General features: G+C 49.6%; 1 protein-coding gene across 3 annotated transcripts in view; it reads left to right on the top strand.

The window, feature by feature from the left end:
* Positions 1–6836: 6836 nt before the first annotated feature.
* The window catches only part of LPIN1 (lipin 1), a 149025-nt gene continuing 137176 nt past the window's right edge, over positions 6837–18685 (top strand). For all 3 annotated transcript variants that reach the window (XM_055251549.2, XM_055251550.2, XM_055251548.2), the window contains exon 1: positions 6837–7009. In XM_055251549.2, coding sequence (XP_055107524.2) covers positions 6929–7009 — 81 coding nt within the window. In that variant the 5' untranslated portion in view covers positions 6837–6928. The remainder of the gene's footprint in view (positions 7010–18685) is intronic.

Raw genomic sequence — 18685 nt, 5'->3', positions numbered from 1 at the left:
AAGTAGACAGCAAACAAGAACATGTTCACAGATGACAGAGATGACATCTATGTAGAACACTCGAAAGAACTGATGAAAAAAAAAACTCCCCTCCTGGAATAAATAAGTGATTATAACAAGGTTTCAAGACACAATGTTAATACACAAAAGTCAATTGTTTTCCAATATTTCAGCAATAAACAGGTAGAATTAAAAATTTAAAAATATGTATCATTTAAATTAGGATCCCCCGACCCCCGCAAAGTGAAATACTTAGGTATCAACCTAACAGCATATGTCCAAATTCTATATGAGGAAAACTACAAAGCTCTGACCAAAGAAATAAATGAAGAAATGAATACATGGAGAGATATTCCACATTCATGGATAAGAAGATTCAATATTGTCAAAATGTCAGCTCTTCTCAACTTGTCTATAGATTTAATGCCATTTCCAATAAAAATCCAAACCCAGTAGGCTATTTTGTGGGTATTAAAAAACTGATTGTAAAATTTATTTGGAGAGGCCAAAGACCCAGAATACCCAGTGCAATATTGAAGGAGAAGGACAAAGTTAGAGGATTGACACTACTTGACTTCAAGACTTGCTGAAAAGGTATGGTAATCAAGACAGTGTGCTACTGGCAAAAGAATAGGCAAAGCAGATCAACGGAACAGAACAGAGGGGTCAGAAATAAACCCAAATAAATATGATCAACTGATTTTTGACAAAGGAACAAAAGCAATGCAATGGAACAAAGATACTCTTTTCAACAAATGGTGCTGGAACAATTGGACATCCACATGCAAAAAGAAATCTAGACGCAGACTTTACACTTCACAGAAATGAACACAAAAGGATCACAGACCTAAACGTAAATGCAGAAATATAAAACTCTTAGAAAAGAATATAGGAGAAAATCTAGATGTCCTTTGGTTGGGTGATGACTTTTCAGATGCAACACCAAAGGCACAATCCGTGAAAGAAAGAATGGATAAACTGGGCTTTATTAAAATACAAATTTTCTGCTCTGTGAAAGCACTGACTGTGTGAGTCACTGTCAAGAGAATAAGACAAGCCATAGACAAGGAGAAAAGATTTGCAAAGTCACATCTGATAAAGAACTGTTACCCATAATATACAAAGAACTTTTAAAACTCAGCAGTAAGAAAACAGCCAATTAAAAAACAGATCAAAGATCTTAACAGGCACCTCACTGAAGAAGATGTACAGATGGCATATAAACATGTGAAAAGATGCTCCACATCATATGTCATCAGGGAGATGCAAATTAAAACAACATTGAGACACGCTATACACCATTTAGAATGGCCAAAATCCAGAACACCAATAACACCACATGCTGGTGAGGCTGTAGAGCAAGAGGAATTCTCATTCTTTGCTGATGGGAATGCAAAATGGTACAGCCACGTTGGGAGATAGTTTGGTGGTTTGTTGCAAAACAGTGTACACTCTTACCATACGATCCAGCAACTATGTCCTTTGGTACTTACCTAAATGAATTGAAAACTTATATGCACACAAAAACCTGCACATGAATGTTTATAACAGCGTTATTCTTAATTACCCAAACTTGGAAGCAACCAAGATGTCCTTCAGTAGGCGAATGGATAAGTAAATTGTGGCATATCCAGAAAATGGAATAGTATTCAGTGCTAAAACCAAATGAGCTCTCAAGCCAGAAAAAGACATGAAGAAACCGTAAATGCAAATTATTAAGTGGAAAAAGTCCATTTGAAAAGGTTACATACTGTGTGATTTCAACTGTATGATATTCTGGAAAAGGCAAAACTATGGCTACACTAAAAGGATCTGTGGTTGCCAAGGGTTGGGGGAAGGGAGGGATGGATAGGTCGAGCACAGAAGATTTTAGGGCAGTGAAACTACTGTGTATGACCCTATAATGGTGGATACATATCATTATACTTTTGTCAAAGCCCATAGAATGTACAACGCCAAGCGTGAATCCTAATGTAAACTGTGGAGTTTGGGTGATAATGATGTCGGCGTAGGTTCACTGATTGTAACAAACCTACCACTCTGGAGGGGCATGTTGATAGTGGGGGTGGGGTGGGGTGAGTGTGCATGTGTGGGAACAGAAGGTGTATGGGAACTGTCCGTACTAACCAGTCAGTTTTTGCATGGGCTTGAACTTGCTCTAAAAAATAAAAAGTTTATTAATTAAAAAACCACGACAGGATTTGACTTTTTTTCTTATGGCGGGCACTCTCCAGAGTAGGAGGTGCTATTGGTGCTACTCACTTAAATTAATATTAAAACTGAGACCGGGCCTGAAGAATCCCTGAGCAGACAAAACCAGTTAAGCCACGGAGGTGACCTTGACGTTGTTTGCAAATATAAACAAAATTTAACTTGGGCTATTTCTTGTAAATACCTACTTTTTTTTTTTTTTTAAAGAACTTAAGCTCAACCGATCAGAAGCTGCCAACTAACTTATACAACTAGGGACATTCCAGTGAGATAGGCCAAATAAGTCGACTACATAATTGTAACACGTGAAATACTTTCTTTGCTTTACTTCTGCATTTGCCGTATAAAAACCCTCCCCTTGGGCTCTCCTGGTGGAGCCTGAAGTCACTTTCAGTTTGGTGTTTCTTGATTCATGAACTGCTATTCATTCAAATAAACTTTTTATAATTGTATTGTACCTCAGTTTATCTTTTAACAATGCTAAAAATGAGTAAGACCTGGATCCTGTCCTGAGGGGGCCCCTGTGGTGTTGGGATGATGAGACAGAAATTCACAGGCAACTAATCCTCCCCGGACATTCTAAGTGTCCAACCAATAAGGGGAGTGGATGATGAGGACTCTGCCTAAGTTCCCCTTCCTGGCCAAATGAGACTCTCTGAGCCCCAGCTTCCTTCTCTGGGAGGTGATACTGCCTAACCATGAAGAATGCTGTGAGATTAGAGGTGACATGTGTGAGTAAAGTACTTGGCACAGAGAAGGAGTTCAGAGACGTCAGTCCCAGGCTCTCATTCTTTCCCTCTAAGGTCAAAGGAAGGAGAAATCATTACAGGTGGAGAGATCAGGGAAGACTTCATGGAGAAGGGGGCATTTGGCCTGGGTCTTGAAGAGGACAAATCTGAAAACAAGGGGAGCAGGAGAAAAGCATCCCAGGAGGAGTCATAGCAGGAGCTAAGGGTTAAAAGTGAGGAAATACCGAGTGCTCTCGGGGCCTCATAGGTGACTCCCAGGTGCAGTCTGGTCACCAGGAGACAGGTGGATTGTGGATTCTTGACAGCTGGGGGTTCCAGGAAAATGTTTCAGGGACATTCAGCTTGGTCCTGGCTGAGGTCACTCGAGGAGAAATGGCGGATTTGGGAGCTCTACTGTGGAGAAGTTGGAGGGTCTGTAGCCAGCAGCTGCCCCAAATAAAGCAGAGACTCGGTGTCTCCATCTGTAAAGTGGAGCTGTCTCTGCCTCCCAAAGTGACTACGGGGATGAATAGCTGCTGCCACTCACTGAAGACATTGTCAAGGACTTTCATGCATGGCCTCAAGTATTCCCACAACAACCTTCTGGGGGAGAAACTCTATTTTTATCCTTGTTTTTCCCAGACAAAGAAATGAAGTTTCTCAGAGGTTGAGTGAATTGCTCTAAGTCAAAGCAGCTTCTAAGAGGAAGAGTCAGACAGGGAGCCCAGGCCTGTCTGATCCAGAATGTGGGATTTAACCACCATGCTGAGCTTCTAGTGGGCCCTGGCATGGGCTGGGAGCCCCTTCAATGGCCATGACCCCATTTCTTGGCCCACTGTGTAGATCAGTGGAGCTTTCAGCGGCCTGACATAGCAGTGGGACGTGTATCATTCTGACCACCTGTCTCCTCCAACACCTGCTACCAACAGGGGCGTGAAACAGCCATGCCTTGGGGCTGGAGCTCTGAGGACCGAGGCCAAGATGCAGCCGGCTGCAGCCCCTCTCCCGGCTTGGCTTGTATGGGAGGCTACCCTCGGACTGCACCTTCCTAATCAATGCGATGACTCTGGCCTTGCCTATGTTCAGAGCAGCTCCTTCTTACCCACATGGTCTGCTTCTACCAGATCCTGGCCAAATGCTGAACATGACCAGGTATAATTCCTCACTATCTTATCACTCATTGGTCATGAGGTTCTTAAAATATCTTGACAGGATGAATTAAAAATAGTAGTAGTGCTGGTGCCCCAGCTCAGTAGAAGTGTCTTAAGGGCTGTTATTTTCTGCCTTACGCTTAACGACGTTTCGGGGCACTCACACTGTGGGAGCTATTCCAGGTCATGGGTGGTGGGGGGGTATCAGCTCTGTGCTACTCCTTCCCCAGCACTCTCTGGGCTCTCCTACAGTAAGGAAGGCCAGGAGCATCAATGTCCCATTGGCCAGGGTCATGGCACAGTGACCTGGGATGGCAGAGGCCTGGTTTGAGTACACTACGTCCCTGCTGGATCCACTATGCTGGGGAAGCGCTGGCCTCCAAGCCTGTAAAGTGAGGGTCACTATGGTATGCATGTTGCATTAGACGGAAGAAGCCAGGTACCTTTCATTTATTTTCCCATTTCATTCCTATGACAATCCCAGATGGATTTTGTCTGGGCGGGGGTGCCCTCTGGAGGGAATGAGGAAGAGGAGCTGTAATGAAAACAGCAGAGATAGCCTGCCAGGGGAGAACAGGGAGAATTAGGGAGCAGCACTTTTGGAGCCAACAGAGGAACGTTAGAGACCTCAGGAGGCCATCGTGGCATCGCAGGCTGCAGGGACAGAGGAGGACCAGCACCCGGAGAAGTTGAGTCAGGGGCCTGACTTACTGCTGCAGCTTCTGCCTCCAACTGTTCTCCTGCTGGCTCCCCCTCACGGCCAGGACCAAGCTGAATGCCCCTGAAACATTTCCCTGAATCCCTGGAGCTGTCCGGAATTCACAGGACACCCCCATCCCCTGGCGACCAGGCTACCTCTGGGAGTCACCTATGAACCCCCGAGAGCACTCGGTTACTTCCTTAGCTCCTGCTATGACTTAGCTCCTGCTATGACTCCTTCCCGGGATGCTTTTCTCCTGTTCTCCTTGTTTTCAGATTTGTCCTCTTCAAGACCCAGGCCAAATGCCCCCTTCTCCATGAAGTCTTCCCTGATTGCTCCACCTGCAATGATTTCTCCTCCCTTTGACCTTCGAGGGAAAGGGTGAGAGGCTGGGATTGACGTCTCTGAACTCCTTCTTTGTGCCAAGCATTTTTCTCACACACATCACCTCTAATCTCACAGTGGTCCTCAAGGTTTGGCAGTATCATCTCCCAAAGAAGGAAGCTGAGGCTCAGTGAGGCTCGCTTGGCCTGGAAGGGGAACTTAGGCAGTTCTCCTTGTCCACTCCCTTTCTTGGACACTTAGAACGTCCGACATGCTCGCATGACAGTATTCTAAAGTTTCTTCCCTAGCCCTGCTGTGCTCCCAGGGCACACTGTTTCTCTCTCAGTGAAACTGCAAAGCCCTCTCCTTCAGTTGTTGTTGAACCAGATAGTGGCCTCTGTACCTTCCCTCGAAGTGTGCCCTCTGTCCCCACCTTGCCAAGAAACTGCCCTAGTGATGTGCCCTCCCTTTTACCCTGCGCAGGTCGCCCGAGCCCAGCCCCATCACCACTCTGGACAGAATCCAAGGCTCATGCAAGGATTAGGTTTAGATGAAGAGCACCGCCTTTGAAGTCAGCCTGGCCCTGCTCTGCCACTTCCCAGCTTTGGGACCCAAGGCCAGTTCTGTAAGCTTCTGTTTTCTGTTCATAACCTTATCGGGGTGCTGGGAAATTATATATGATCATGCATCTTCTTCTGTTTTTTGAGATAAGGTCTCACTCTGTCACCCAGGTTGGAGTGCAATGGTGTGATTTCGGCTCACTGCAACTTCTACCTCCCTGGCTGAAGCCATCCTCCCACCTCAGCCACTCTAGTAGCTGGGACCACAGGCATGCATCACCACACCTGGCTAATTTTTTGTATTTTTGATAGAGATGGGGTTTCATCATGTTGCCCAGGCTGGTCTCGAACTCCTGAGCTCAAGCAATCCATCTGCCTCAGCCTCTCAAAGTGCTGGGATTACAGGCGTGAGCGTCTGCACCCGGCATGCATCTTCAATGTCTAGCACAGATCCTGATATGTGAGAGGTATTCACCCGGAGAGCTGTCGTGATGATGGATGGGGCTGAGTGCCTGCAGGTGGCCTTGGGGGCCCGCTGGGAAAGAGGGTCCAGAGTGGCGTGCCGTGCTCAGGGCCATGTGGGGAGTGCAGCATCGCACTGGACCCGGCTCTCCTGACGCTCTGCGGGGTGCCGAGGTGATGCAGAGGAGCAGAGAGGACTCCAGAACCGTTCACGCGAGACAGTGGTAGAGTACAAAGTGGAGGAATTATTATCTAGAAAGCACCATTTCCGGCACTCAGCACGAGAGGTGGTCTTTCCCTCCACACCTCCCACCAAAATCTCCTCTGGAAACAGAACATCCCAAGACAAAGAGAGGATAAATCGAAACAAGTAGAGCAGGAGAAAAGCATCCAGGGAACCGCGTGGCCTTGGGGAAGTCATTCAATCTCTGAGTCCTACTGTCTCTGATGAGCTGGAGTGGGGAGGGCAGGGTACACAGTACCCTGAGGCTGGCTGGCAGGGGTCATTCCCCTCTCTCTAGTTTCCCCTTCACAAAGTTGACAGAAACTGGCATCTTCTGGAAGCTTTGCATCCTGGGTGTTGTTTGTCAGCTGGTCCCCAGGTAGGAGAGGATTTGCAATTCAACACTCTGCTCTTTTGCTGAGCCTTGTGACTTGGCCGGGGCTCCCGGGACTGGTGTGAAGGGAAGCACCGCCCAGTCCAGCCTCCCAGCTTCTGAGCCGGTGTTGCCCCGGGGACATTTCTCTCCTGATGCTGGGTGAGGAGGCAGGCAGCACCCCACAGGGTGGGCCATGGGGGATCAGGACGGCATTCGCAGCTCCAGCTGGGAGACCTCGCAGGGCAAGAGCTCCCCAGACTCGGCTTGGTCATGGGTAAGGGCCGGCCACGTGGCCATCTGCAGACACAGCCCCCGCTCTTCCTCCTCCCATCCCCAGGTGCCCGCGTACTGATGGGACCCGGGGAACATTTGCGCCCAGAGCGCTTTGTTCAGGATGGGTTTGTGCATTCACGCTTCTCCAGATAAGTGACCAGCCCAGCTTGCTCCTCACAGGCTCCTATTCAGAAGGCTGCATTTATAGAGCAGACTGTAGAGCTTATTCAAGAATTAAAGGCTTTTTTCTTTGCCTTGGAAGGAAAATGCATAGTGATTGCTTAATCTTCAAAATCGGACTTCAGAGCTTCATGAGTGCCTCCAGCCCATCAGGCGCTGTGCTGGAACGCCCTTGTCTGTCCAGTTTGTGTGCAGGCCAGGAAACGAGGTGTGGAGAGTTGAAGGGACCCCTCCAATGTGGTCATTTAACCAGTGCTGTCTCCAATAATATGCTGTGTGTGCTGTGGGGGGTCCTGCGGACTCCAAAGCCAGCGGCTGTCCCTACTGCCCTTTTCAGATCTCATCCTAGCAGCCAAGGCTTTTTTGTTGTTGTTGCACAAAAGTAGTTATTTTCACAAAAAAGCCCAAAGCAGGAGTGGAGGGCATTCAAATAACCCTGAGCGGCAGTGAGTCCTGAGGGTGGGGCCTGGGCCATTGCTGGAATGTCTCTTAAGTTTGCCTGGTGCTGACTGAGAACGGCACTCGCATCTTCCCAGTGGGCAGGTGGGGCTCTTATGAAGCTCTGCCTCATGCCCCGCGGGACTGACTCTCTCGCCAGCCTGAGACACAGGTGTTATTATCACGGCATCTCTCTCACACAAGCCTGGCAGGTGGGGAGCACAGCATTGCTATTCCCATTTGACAGCTGAGAAAACTGAGGCTATGAAGTTGGGACTTTCACACAGCACCTTGGGAGGGGAGTGGTGGAAGACGGGGAGAGGAACCCAGGCCTCCGGGGGCCCAGCCCAACCCTCATTCTCTCCTGCACCTCCCTACAGATGTGGAAGTTTGGATTTAATACTGATTTAATATTATGTCTGTTTTCTGCTTATGTTTTATTGGATATTAATTATTTTTCTGATTATAAAAGCATGTTCATTGTAGAATATGTAGCATATATAGGAAAGTTTAAATAACATAAAAACCTGGGGACTTTGTAAACAGAGGTGGTGCTTCCTTCACTGAAGGCTTCTTGTAATGAAGCTGCAGAGAGGATGTCAAACTAGCCACGTGTCCCCTCGTATTCCATAGCTCTTCCAACCCCGCAACCTTCCTGTGTGTTTGATAAACGCTTGTTGACAGATGGATGGGATACTAAGCCCCAGGCTAAAACCCTCAGCAGGCCCCTTGGCTGATCCACTGTGGTCTAGATTCCCCCCACCCCTGCCCCGGCCGTCTCTGTGCGGTGCCCATGGCCTTCTGCCTTGCGGGAGGCAGGCCTCCATGGCTCTGAAGGGTGATGGGGGTGAGGGGAGTCTGGCCTGCTTCCTCTCAGGCTGCAGAGCTGGCTTCCTGCAAGGCTCTGCTTCTGACGGGGCCTGGTGGCCTTGGCCTTGGCTCAGGCTGGTGCTGCACCTGGAGGAATCTGGCCTGCTTGCTGAGGGGTGGCTGCAGAGCCGTGAAACTGGGAGTGTCACTGGGAGTTGCTGCTGGGGACTGAGTCTGGGACTAGTTCTTGGATGGCAGGGAGGGCTGGGCCCAGAGTCAGGGCTTCAGCAAGGAAGAGGAACTGGGACCTAGATCAGGCAGGCTCCTGGTGGACTGACAGCAGTCCAGGAATGCTGAGGGGGGATGCAGGAGATGTGGATGGGAGAGGCAGGAGCTGCGACTGCCCTGTCCAGAAGCCCAGGCAGGGCTGGCTGGCTTCTGGGAAGCGTAAAAGTGGCTCAGCCACCATGGGGCCGTTTCCATTCCTGGGGCTGGAACAGGGCAGCTGGCGGCAGCGTGAGCCCTCGGAGGCACCTGCTAAGTTGGCAGCATCACCTGTGCTATTGGCCACGGCCATTTCCACAGACTCCGGGCTCGGTCTCTGCGCCACAAGTATTTCTGGGCCCTGAGTGTATGCAGAGCTCTGTGGTGGGGTTGGGGGGGCGATTAGCGGGGAGGCGTGTAAGGCCTGGTCTCTCCCTCCTCTGCAGGAGGTCAAGGTGGAATGGGAATGGGTGGGGCTGCAGCTGGCCAGCCACAGAGTTCACAGGGCACAGGTCTAGAGTGATTCAGCCTGGCAGGGCAGGAGGAGGCCTCTCTGAGAAGCTGGCCTTGGAGGAGGAATAGGATTTCAATAAACAGAGCTGAGGGGGGTGGAGCTTTCCAGGCTGCGGGGTCAGCTTGAGCAAAGACTGGGGAATGAGAGTACAGTGTGTTCCCCTAAAGCTAAGTCTGCAGGGGTTGTTCCTTGGGCCGTTGGGACTTTATTTTTTTCTTAGTTAGGGTGCATGTGGTGACATTTGTCTTGGTCAGGCACCCCGCCTATGAAAGATAGCAGGCAGTCACGGGCCAAATATGTAAGACCCAGAGTGAAGGCCAAGGTTCGGGGGCCACAAGGCCTGGACTCACACCCTAGTATTGTCAGTTACAATTTTTGATTTGCTGAAGACTTAGTTGTCTCATCTATAAAATGAAGCTTATAATACCTAACTATATACTACTCACAGGTACTTGATAAACAGTAGCTATATTAATACCAGCACTACACCTGAAAGCAGATGGCCTGTGGTGACAGGCTCTACTGTAAATACTGCCAAGACACTGAATCCATTTACACTGGCCCAGTGGACTCAGAGAGCACTGTACGGGAAAATGCACGGAGCCAGATCCTGCATTTGTCTCTGTATGAAGAACTCTTGAGTTTAATCTTCCTCTAGTCACTTAGCTTGGCATTCAGGGCCTCTCAAAGTCTGGCCCCACCTCTCCCCCGATATGGTTTGGATTTGTGTCCCCCACCCGAAGCTCCTGTTGAATTATAATCCCCAGTGTTGGAGGAGACGTTTGGGGAGAGGTGATTGGATCACGGTGGCCGACTTTCCCTTTGCTGCTCTCATGAGAGATCTGGTTGGTTAAAAGTACGTAGCACCGCCTTCTCTTCTCTTCCTCTTCCTCCTGCTCCGGCCGTATAGGACGTGCTGGCTTCCCCTTCGCCTTCTGCCATGATTGTAAGTTTCCCGAGGTCTCCCCAGCTATGCTTCCTGTACAGCCTGTGGAACTGTGAGCCACTTAAACCTCTTTTCTTTATAAATTACCCAGGTTCAGGTATTTCTTTATAGCAGTGCGAGAACAGGTTAGTACACCCCCGTCGGCTCTGTTCTTTCCTTCGACCACGTCCCCGTGCTGCCCCTGGGACGGGCTGAGCCAGGTGTGTTAGTTGGGTCTCCAGGGAGGTGACCATTCAGGACCCTGGACCCGTTTTGTCACCTCCAGTCCATGTAGGCTTGGGGGTTGGAATTGGGGCCCCATCTACCCAGAGCTTTTGTTTGCCACCTCGGTTCATTTGGCTTCACCAACCAGAGGCCTGAACAGAGGCTGGGCGACGTCCTCTGGGGCCCCTTTCTACAGGGACCTCTGGAGCGCACGCCCCTGACGGTGGCCGGGCGTGGAGACAAACCCAGGGAAAGAGGCCACTTCTCCCAGACCGCGAACCCCCTGAAACGCCTGTGTGGGCTGCGCCCTGGCCCTGGGAGGGCTCTCGGGAGGCTGCCACCTCTGGCCGGCCTGAAGGCACTGGCCCCTGGGGTGTTTGTTGTGGGGGAGATGGAGGCAGAGAAGAAAGCTGCAGGCCTCCGTGGGGAGCGGGACTTTGGGCCTCTCCTCTCATTGTCCTGGGCCTGCCCCACTCCTCCTGCAGGTGAGCCGTGGGGAGGCCTTGAGCGCCCCCTGGAGGTGACACTCTGCCACTACACATAGGAAACCACCTGCGTCCTGGAAACCCAACCACAGTGTCTGATGTGACTTTTCTTAGTGACAAGAAATTAGGATGAGCACAAGCAAAGTCGGTGGTCACAGGGGAGCAGCCAGGGCAGTCCTGCTTAAACTCCCTGCTGTTACATGTTTGCGATTGAACTCGTTGCAAGCTGCCAAGGGAATACATCCTGCCCCCGGCACAGACGCCCATCTTCAATCCCTTCTCCCCCGCACCGGCCACAGCCCTAGTCATCCTTCAAGGCCCAGTTCAAATGCCTCCATCTCCATACCATTTCAGTTCGTGGGTGGGGATAGGAGCCCCGTCGCGATCGTCATCTTTCTGCTGCAGACAGATTTTGTTTCCCTCTGTAAAGTTGGAGTGCAGGGGACAAGGCTCTGAACATAGCATTTAAGTGACAGAGATGGTTGTGGTCATGTCCCAGTATGTATTTTTCCATCTCCTGCTCCCAGTAAATGTCACACTCCCCGGGGCAGCGAGGGTGTCACCATCTCGGTGTCCCCACAGCACCTAGCACAGTCTCCCAGACTGCCCGATCCAGGGCAGACCCTTAGCATGGGAACGCAAGTCCTTGTTTGTCCGGGTCACTCAGGTTTATGCCTATTGCCCTGTAATTATTTATGGCACCCTCTTTTGCTGTCATAGGTGTTGGGTTGGAACAGTCACCCTATTTAGCACACACCTATTAAGCCAAAGCTCCTCAGTGTGTAGCCTTCCCTCGCCGAACCCTGTTCCCAAAGGTCCTTTCTCACCGGCTACTTGGGGGGTCCCAGTAGTCTCCCCGACCCCTCCGGTCAGGGCTAGAGTGGGGAGCAAGTGTCTAAAGCAAGGCCTTCAACAAGGTCCCTTCCCTGAGAGACTCAGTTTGTGATGCTTGTGATGGTGAAGCTCAAATGGGTTATGTGACTCCACATACGCTGCAAACTGTGGTGCGCCCTATTATTGCCGTTTAACTTGTCAATGTCGGTTCTGCACCCCTGCAGGCTCTGTAGGGGCTGTTGAAGAACACTTGATTTGGAATTTCAGTAATAGCCAGTGAGCTAAGAACCACATAAAATAATGCAGATCATATAAAATGTGTCATGTGTCATTTTGTCTTCTGATATTTAAACATGCTCAAGTGTATGGTAGAGAGCATGAGAGATGGGCCGAGCTGGGCTGGGTATACTTGAAATGATGACTCCAGATATGGTGAGATGGGAGCGGTTGAAGGGAGGCAGCCCATGAGTCAGCTTTTGGGAGCAGATGGCCTGGAGTTGAACGTGAGGGATGGGGATGAGGGACTGAGAAGGAAGAAGAGAAACAGGGAGGTCTGAGATGGCTTTTATTCTGGGAAGTAACGGGTCTGCCCTTCTGTCTCCCTGCCTCCTGCCTCCTCCTGGACTCTATGCAGAGGAGAGAAGATGGGGTGTGGCTTCCCCCCAATGCTGTGGTCATCGAGGTAAGCAGATTTGCCCTGCCCTGCCCTGCCCTGCCGCTCCGTTCCTCCAGGAGGGCTGGTGTTTATGTGAACATCCTGCTGCGCCTGAGGAAGGGGCAGGTGTGGTGAAAGCCAGGCTTTGTCGTCCAGGTGCCCTGGCTTGGAATCCCAGCTCTGCTGCTTCTAAACTGGGCTGTGACCTTGCTCAAGTCGCCTTGAGCCTCTCCCAGCCCTGGGCTCGTCATCTTTAAACTGGGGCTGATGACGCTGCTTTACCAGCCCAGCATGGGTGTGAGTGAGGTGAGCTCGGAAGAGTCTTCTTGCTTTTCTCATAGCAGCTGCGTGAAAGGTGGATTAGAAGAAGCTGCCATGCAAAGTATCCATTTACTGAAAATTCAGTGTGAACTGTACAGTCTGTGAACCTCTGGCAGGTGTCACGCTGGCTCTTGTGATCCGAATGGCAGCTCTGGGTCTGAGCTGGCTTCTGGAGCTGGAGCCCCCACCCTTCCCAGTGCCAAGGCTGCTTCTGACGTAGTAAGCAGGTGTGTCTGCTAGAGCGAGGGCCAGCCAGGGTGATGGACTGTCTTACCTCCTGGGCTCAACCAATTCTCCCACCTCATCCTCCCAGGTAGCTGGGACTACAGGTGTGTGCCACTGCAACCAGCTAATTTTTTTTAAAGTTTTTGTAAAAACAAGGCTTCTCTATGTTGCCCAAACTGATCTTGAACTCCTAGCCTCAAATGATCCTCCCGCTTTGGCCTCTCAAAGTTCTGGAATTACAGGCATGAACCACTGTGCCCAACTCTCTTGTTTTTGAAGGAAGAACCAGAGTAACACAGAGCTGGAGGGTGGTTGGCATGGAGTATTGGTGCCAAAGTTTTCACTGACCCGTGGTGAACAAAGAAAATAAGACAATGTTGTGGGGTAGACATGTTCATGTGACTTGGCCCATTCAAATTCCTTGGGAAAGAATATTATTTATCCTGGGAGACGGCACTTTCTATTTGGGGGAAGTTAAAGCATCTTTTATGAAAGGAAAACACTTCCCCTCCCTCCCTCTCTCTCTCCCTCCCTCCCTTCCTCTCTCCCTCCCTCCCTCCCTTCCTCTCTCTCTCCCTCCCTTCCTCTCTCCCTCCCTCCCTTCCTCTCTCCCTCCCTTCCTTCCTTCCGTTGTTTTTCATTTTTTAAGATTAAAAGTTGACAACCTTATGTCAGTTACCACGCATGCTCCCTGAAATGAAAATTATAAAAGATTATTGTCTTTTTACTCATTTGCTTATTCTAGTAATAAACATTCACTAGGCGACACTGTGGCCGGCGCTCTTCCAAGCACTGGAAATGAGCCGTGAATAAAACAAATGTCCTGCCCTCCTGGAGCTTACAGTCCAGGTCAGGGAGAAAAGAATAAGCAAGTGTCTAAGTAACACGCATGTCAGATGGGGAGAGGGGGTTGTGGGGAAAAAGAAAATGGGGGAAGGCAACAGGGAGCCTGAGACGGGAGGATGATGTAATTTTCAATGGGGAGGTTGGGGAGGCCTCCCTGAGAAGGGGACATGTGAGCAAAGACTTGAAGGAGCTGAGGAGAGAGCGGAGGCCTCAGGAGGTGTCAAGGGTCCTGAGGCTGAAGCATCTTGGCAGGTTTGAGGAACGCCAAGAGGCCAGTGTGGCTGGAGCTGTGAGGATGGGAAAAGTGGGAGGAGACGGTGTGAGCGGCATGGAGGCTGGTGGAGCACAGGCTAGCATGGAGGCATTGGCCTCCACCCCGCCTTGGAGTGTCATGTTAAGGGGACCCATCTCCTGGGCTTTCAGGGCAGGGCAGACATGGTGGACCTGTTGGGAGGCTGTTGCAATAATCCAACCGGGAGGGGATGGTGGTTTGAACCAGGTGGTAGCAGAGAAGGGTTTTGAACCGTTTACTGAAATAAACTCTTTAGAATATTATTGTGCCTCAGTTTACCTTTAATAGAATTCAGATGAGAAATCTAGGCTGGAGATACAACTTCAGTCCCTGAAATACAGAGTTTAAGAACTCCAGATCTGGTGCATCCTTTTGTTTTAGAGACGGGTTACTGAGTCCCCCAGAGGGTAGCAGGTATCTTTTCTAGGCATGCCTATGGCAGAGCTAAGACTAACAGTCACTTCCGGATTTCCCCTGGAGGAATGTGTGTAAACTCAGGTACCATTTTGAACTTCCCTTTGCATTTAGATTTGGAATACACTTGGTCTTGTTTCTTTTTCCAGAGATTTCCCTCTGTTTCTCGTTTCTCAGCCCTTCACATTCTCCCTGTGCCTCTGCTTATCCAACCCCATTTCTTCTTTTGGGGTTGCACTCAATTGATAGAGCGCCTGGACATCCTGGGAGACAGATTGCCACCACCAATGTCCAGTGATCCTTCAAGGCCTTGTGTAAGTGCAGCCTTCTTCAGCCGCCTAGAAACCCCCCAGCTGGTGGGATGCCTACATTCTTAACCACCCACCAGCTCGCTTTTAGAATTTGGCCCCTTCTTTCTGTTGTGGTTATTTTGGGATGGGCCACTGCCACATAGCAAGCACCTGGAACTTGCTGAAGAAACAGATGCAGGAATGGAATGATCAGGTGAGCGCGCCCAGGTCTTTGGTGAGCTTTGGCCTGTTCTGGGCTTCATCAATGTGCTGAGGATCCCTGACCCCACTTTTGGCACTTATCATGTGATCATCCACAGCCCCTGGTCTGTCCCTTTGAGAAAGCCCTGCCCAGTGTGGGTGGGATGCACCTGGAGAAGGGGGAACCAGAATGTGGGTGGGCCCAAGAGCAATCAAGAGCTACTCTGTAGTTAGCCCCCAGGGTGAAACGGGAGAGGAAGGCTAGAACATTGGGTTGGATGGACTCCGGGAAAGATGGAGGCTGGTGGGGAAGGATGGTGCTGGAGGGTCTGGCACACCTGAGGCCTGTGTGTGTTGGCCCTGGACAGAGGTTGTGTGGTGACTTTTGTGGATGGGTTGTCCTGGTTTAAAGGGACAGGAACAGGGTGGGCAGCCATGGCCTGGGCACCATGGGCAGAGCACACGCCCATGGGAAAGAGCACTCCCCTTCTCATGTGAGCGAGCAACGAGATGCCTGTGGCCGTGTTCCAAGGGGGTCTGACGCTGACCTTCTGCTTTCATCACCCCTATGTGAGGACCCATGAATACGCCCCTCACAGTGTTTGCAGTTGGAATGTGTGTCCATAGTGATTAATCGATATGGGTCCTTTTGTTGGGTAAGTAGAGCCCGGGCACTCACCTTTCCTCTTTTGCCCCAGCTACTGGGGGCAGAGTTTTGTTTGGTGCTCAAAGGCAGGAGTATCTGTGGTCTAGATTTCAGGAATCATTCTCTCCACTCCCTCCCAGCATTCTGAATCCTGCTCCATGTCATAGCTTTTGATCTTTTTTTTTTTTTTTTTTTTTGAGATGAGGTCTTGGTGCGTTGCTGAGGCTGGAGTGCAGCATGATCACAGCTCACTGCAGCCCCGAATGCCTGGGCTCAAGTGGTCCTCCCATCTCAGCCTCCTAAGTAGCTGGGACAACAGGTACACACCACCATGCCCAGCTAAGTTTTAATTTTTTTGTAGAAATGGGGTCTTGCTATATTGTCCAGGCTGGTCTTGAACTACTGTCTTCAAGTGATCGTCCCAAAGTGCGTGAGCCACTGGGCCTGGTCCTGATCTGTTTTTAAACAATTCTATGACCCAGTTTTGTTTTTCATCATATGCTTCTTGAGATCCTTGAGATCCTTCTAGGCCTTGATAAAGTATATAAGCAAATAATACTGAAAGTTTGAAATAAATACGACTGGGAGACTCTTGTACGCTGCTCTGCGGCTGGGCTCAGGGAGGGGCAGGCGGATGTGATATCTCCTACAGCGTGGACAGCAAGGCAGGGACAGGGGGCTTTGTCTCTGAACTTGGGAAGAGTTTATTGTTACTAGGATGAAGAGAATGAGACTCTGTAGAGGGGAGAATTGCATTTAGTAGGAGAGAAGTACAGAGAATCTGAACAGTTCAGAGAATCTAGCTCTATCCCTGACCATGTGGTTTTGACCAGGCCTGCAATACATTTGTAGCAATGACACCTTCCCCATAGGGCTGTCCACAGACTGCATGAGACCGTGTGTGGATGCTGCAAGCACAGGGGTGCCCTCAAAAGTAGCCAAGCTCACCAACACTCACGGGGGAGGTGGCATTGGAGACCAGCCTTATCAGGTGGGTGGCTTGTGACATGCACTTTTATTAAATGAGGCCATGGCAGGGCTGCAACTAAGTCTCTGCAGTTTATGGTCTGCATGGGCTGCTGGCCGAGAGGACACTAGGGGCTGAAACCCAACCTGTGCTTGACTCATCACGCCCGCTGGGCTCTGGGACTGAGGCTAGCTGGGACAGTGAAGGGGAAAGGGCACCTTGTTGAAATTTGTCCACCTAGAGGTCCTCTTTGTTAATTCTGCTTGGAGGGACTCTGAGTGTCAGTGGTGGCCCAGGGAGTTGAGCCTCTCCATAGTTCTCAATGCTTCACTCTCCGACGCGGAATTCTTGTTATAGCTGAAAATATCTGCAGGTCCTGTCTATAAATGGAATAAGAATGGAGCAACTAACTGCTGGAGATAAAAGGACAGAGAGCTTGGAGCCCTTCCTTCTCAAGTTTCCTTTCTTTTTCCTACATCAACCCTGTCACCTCCTTGCCAGCTCCACCCTCCCCCTCCCCAGAGTCACCCCAGGGCTCCTTGCAACTCCTTTGAAACTCCCAGAGGAAGTAACCTCCGAGCTACCACTCTGGAGTTGCAGGCTAGAATTCTTTTTAGAGCAGCACGGAGTAACAGTCTGCAGACTTCAGGACTGAGACTTTCTGCATGGCAGCGGCTGGGAGGATCCAGTTTCCACGCCCTGCTATATTTTTCAGGCCCCGCCTGTTCCTCATTTACCCCATAGAAGTGCAGCCCTTCACAGAAACATCTTGCGGTCGCTCGGGTCCGGGCGTCCTGGCGCAGAAATGCCCTCTAGAGGGCGCTGTCACGCTGAGACCTGGGACAGGACGCACCGGCGCGAATCAGGGCCCCTCACCACAGGGGAGTGTTGACAAATGGAAAATGAGTTAATACATACAACATTTTCAGCCAATAATAAGAGAGTTTTGTTGAAATTCTTGAGTGAATTCTCTTTATCTAAGGATAAGGTGATTTGAGTTTCAAAACAGTTCAAAATAAAGGAGAAAGGGACTTGGCTAGTCAGTGTCTTCACCTGATTTGACCCAGGCAGAAATTGAGTTATTAATAGCCATTTGATAGGCACTTCGCAGTTAATGGTGAAGCAAGACGGGATCAAGTTCTAGTTTTTACCCAATTAGAAATGCCCACTGGGTGAGAGGTCACCAGATAGAAAGAAAAGGAACAGTAAGTCTTCTATGCTGAACACTGAATTTGAGCAGCCGACTTGTATAATGGTATTTTGCAAACACGACTTATTCCAAATTTATGGATAATTCAGATTGCTTCGAAAATGATCAATGTCCAGGTTGACTATTGTTTTTGTTTACTGAGTGCTCTCTCTCCATGCCAGGGCCCTATGAGACATTTTCCATATTTTGTCCTATCGATCCTTGTAAGAAACACACAGGTAATTCTTAGCCTCAGTTTACACATGGAGGAGCTTTGAGAGATTAATGAACTGCTCTGGTCGTTTCAAAGTATTCTGATTTTTTCGCATTAATTGCTGATGGCTAAGGCTTTGCCATCTGGAAGTTCTACAATGGACTTTTGAGGCTTAGTATATTTGTCTTCAATGTCATCTTGTTGGTTTTAGACCTGACAAGGTCCTTTCAGATTTTGATTTTGTTATCCAACATACTGATTTTGTGACTTTTAAAAATCTGACTTACTTGCTTTCTTTTCTTGACTTCTGTTGAATTTATAATTTAAAAATATAATTTTTCTATCCTCTTCTGTTTTTGCTCAGTTAATTCCATAATCACAGAACAAAATTATATTCTTTTAGTGGTTCTCCTTAGCTTTTGAAAACATACCTATAGGCTGAGCATGGGGGCTCATGCCTGTAATCCCAGCACTTTGGGCCAAGGCGGGCAGATTGTCTGAGGTCAGGAGTTCAAGACCAGCCTGGCCAACATGGCGAAAACCCATCTCTACTAAAAATACAAAAAAATAGCTGAGTGTTGTGGCGGGCGCCTGTAATCCCAGCTACTTGGGAGGCTGAGGTGGGGGAATCTCTTGAACCCAGGAGGCGGAGGTTGCAGCGAGCCAAGATCGCGCCATTGCACTCCAGCCTGGGTGACAGAGTAAGACTCTGTCACAGAAAAAAAAAAAAAAAAAGAAAAGA

Source organism: Symphalangus syndactylus, chromosome 18 (genome assembly GCF_028878055.3).
Source record: "Symphalangus syndactylus isolate Jambi chromosome 18, NHGRI_mSymSyn1-v2.1_pri, whole genome shotgun sequence".
Lineage (NCBI taxonomy): Eukaryota > Metazoa > Chordata > Mammalia > Primates > Hylobatidae > Symphalangus > Symphalangus syndactylus.
Note: the sequence above shows the minus strand (reverse complement) of the source record. Positions and strands in the feature narration are given on the sequence as shown.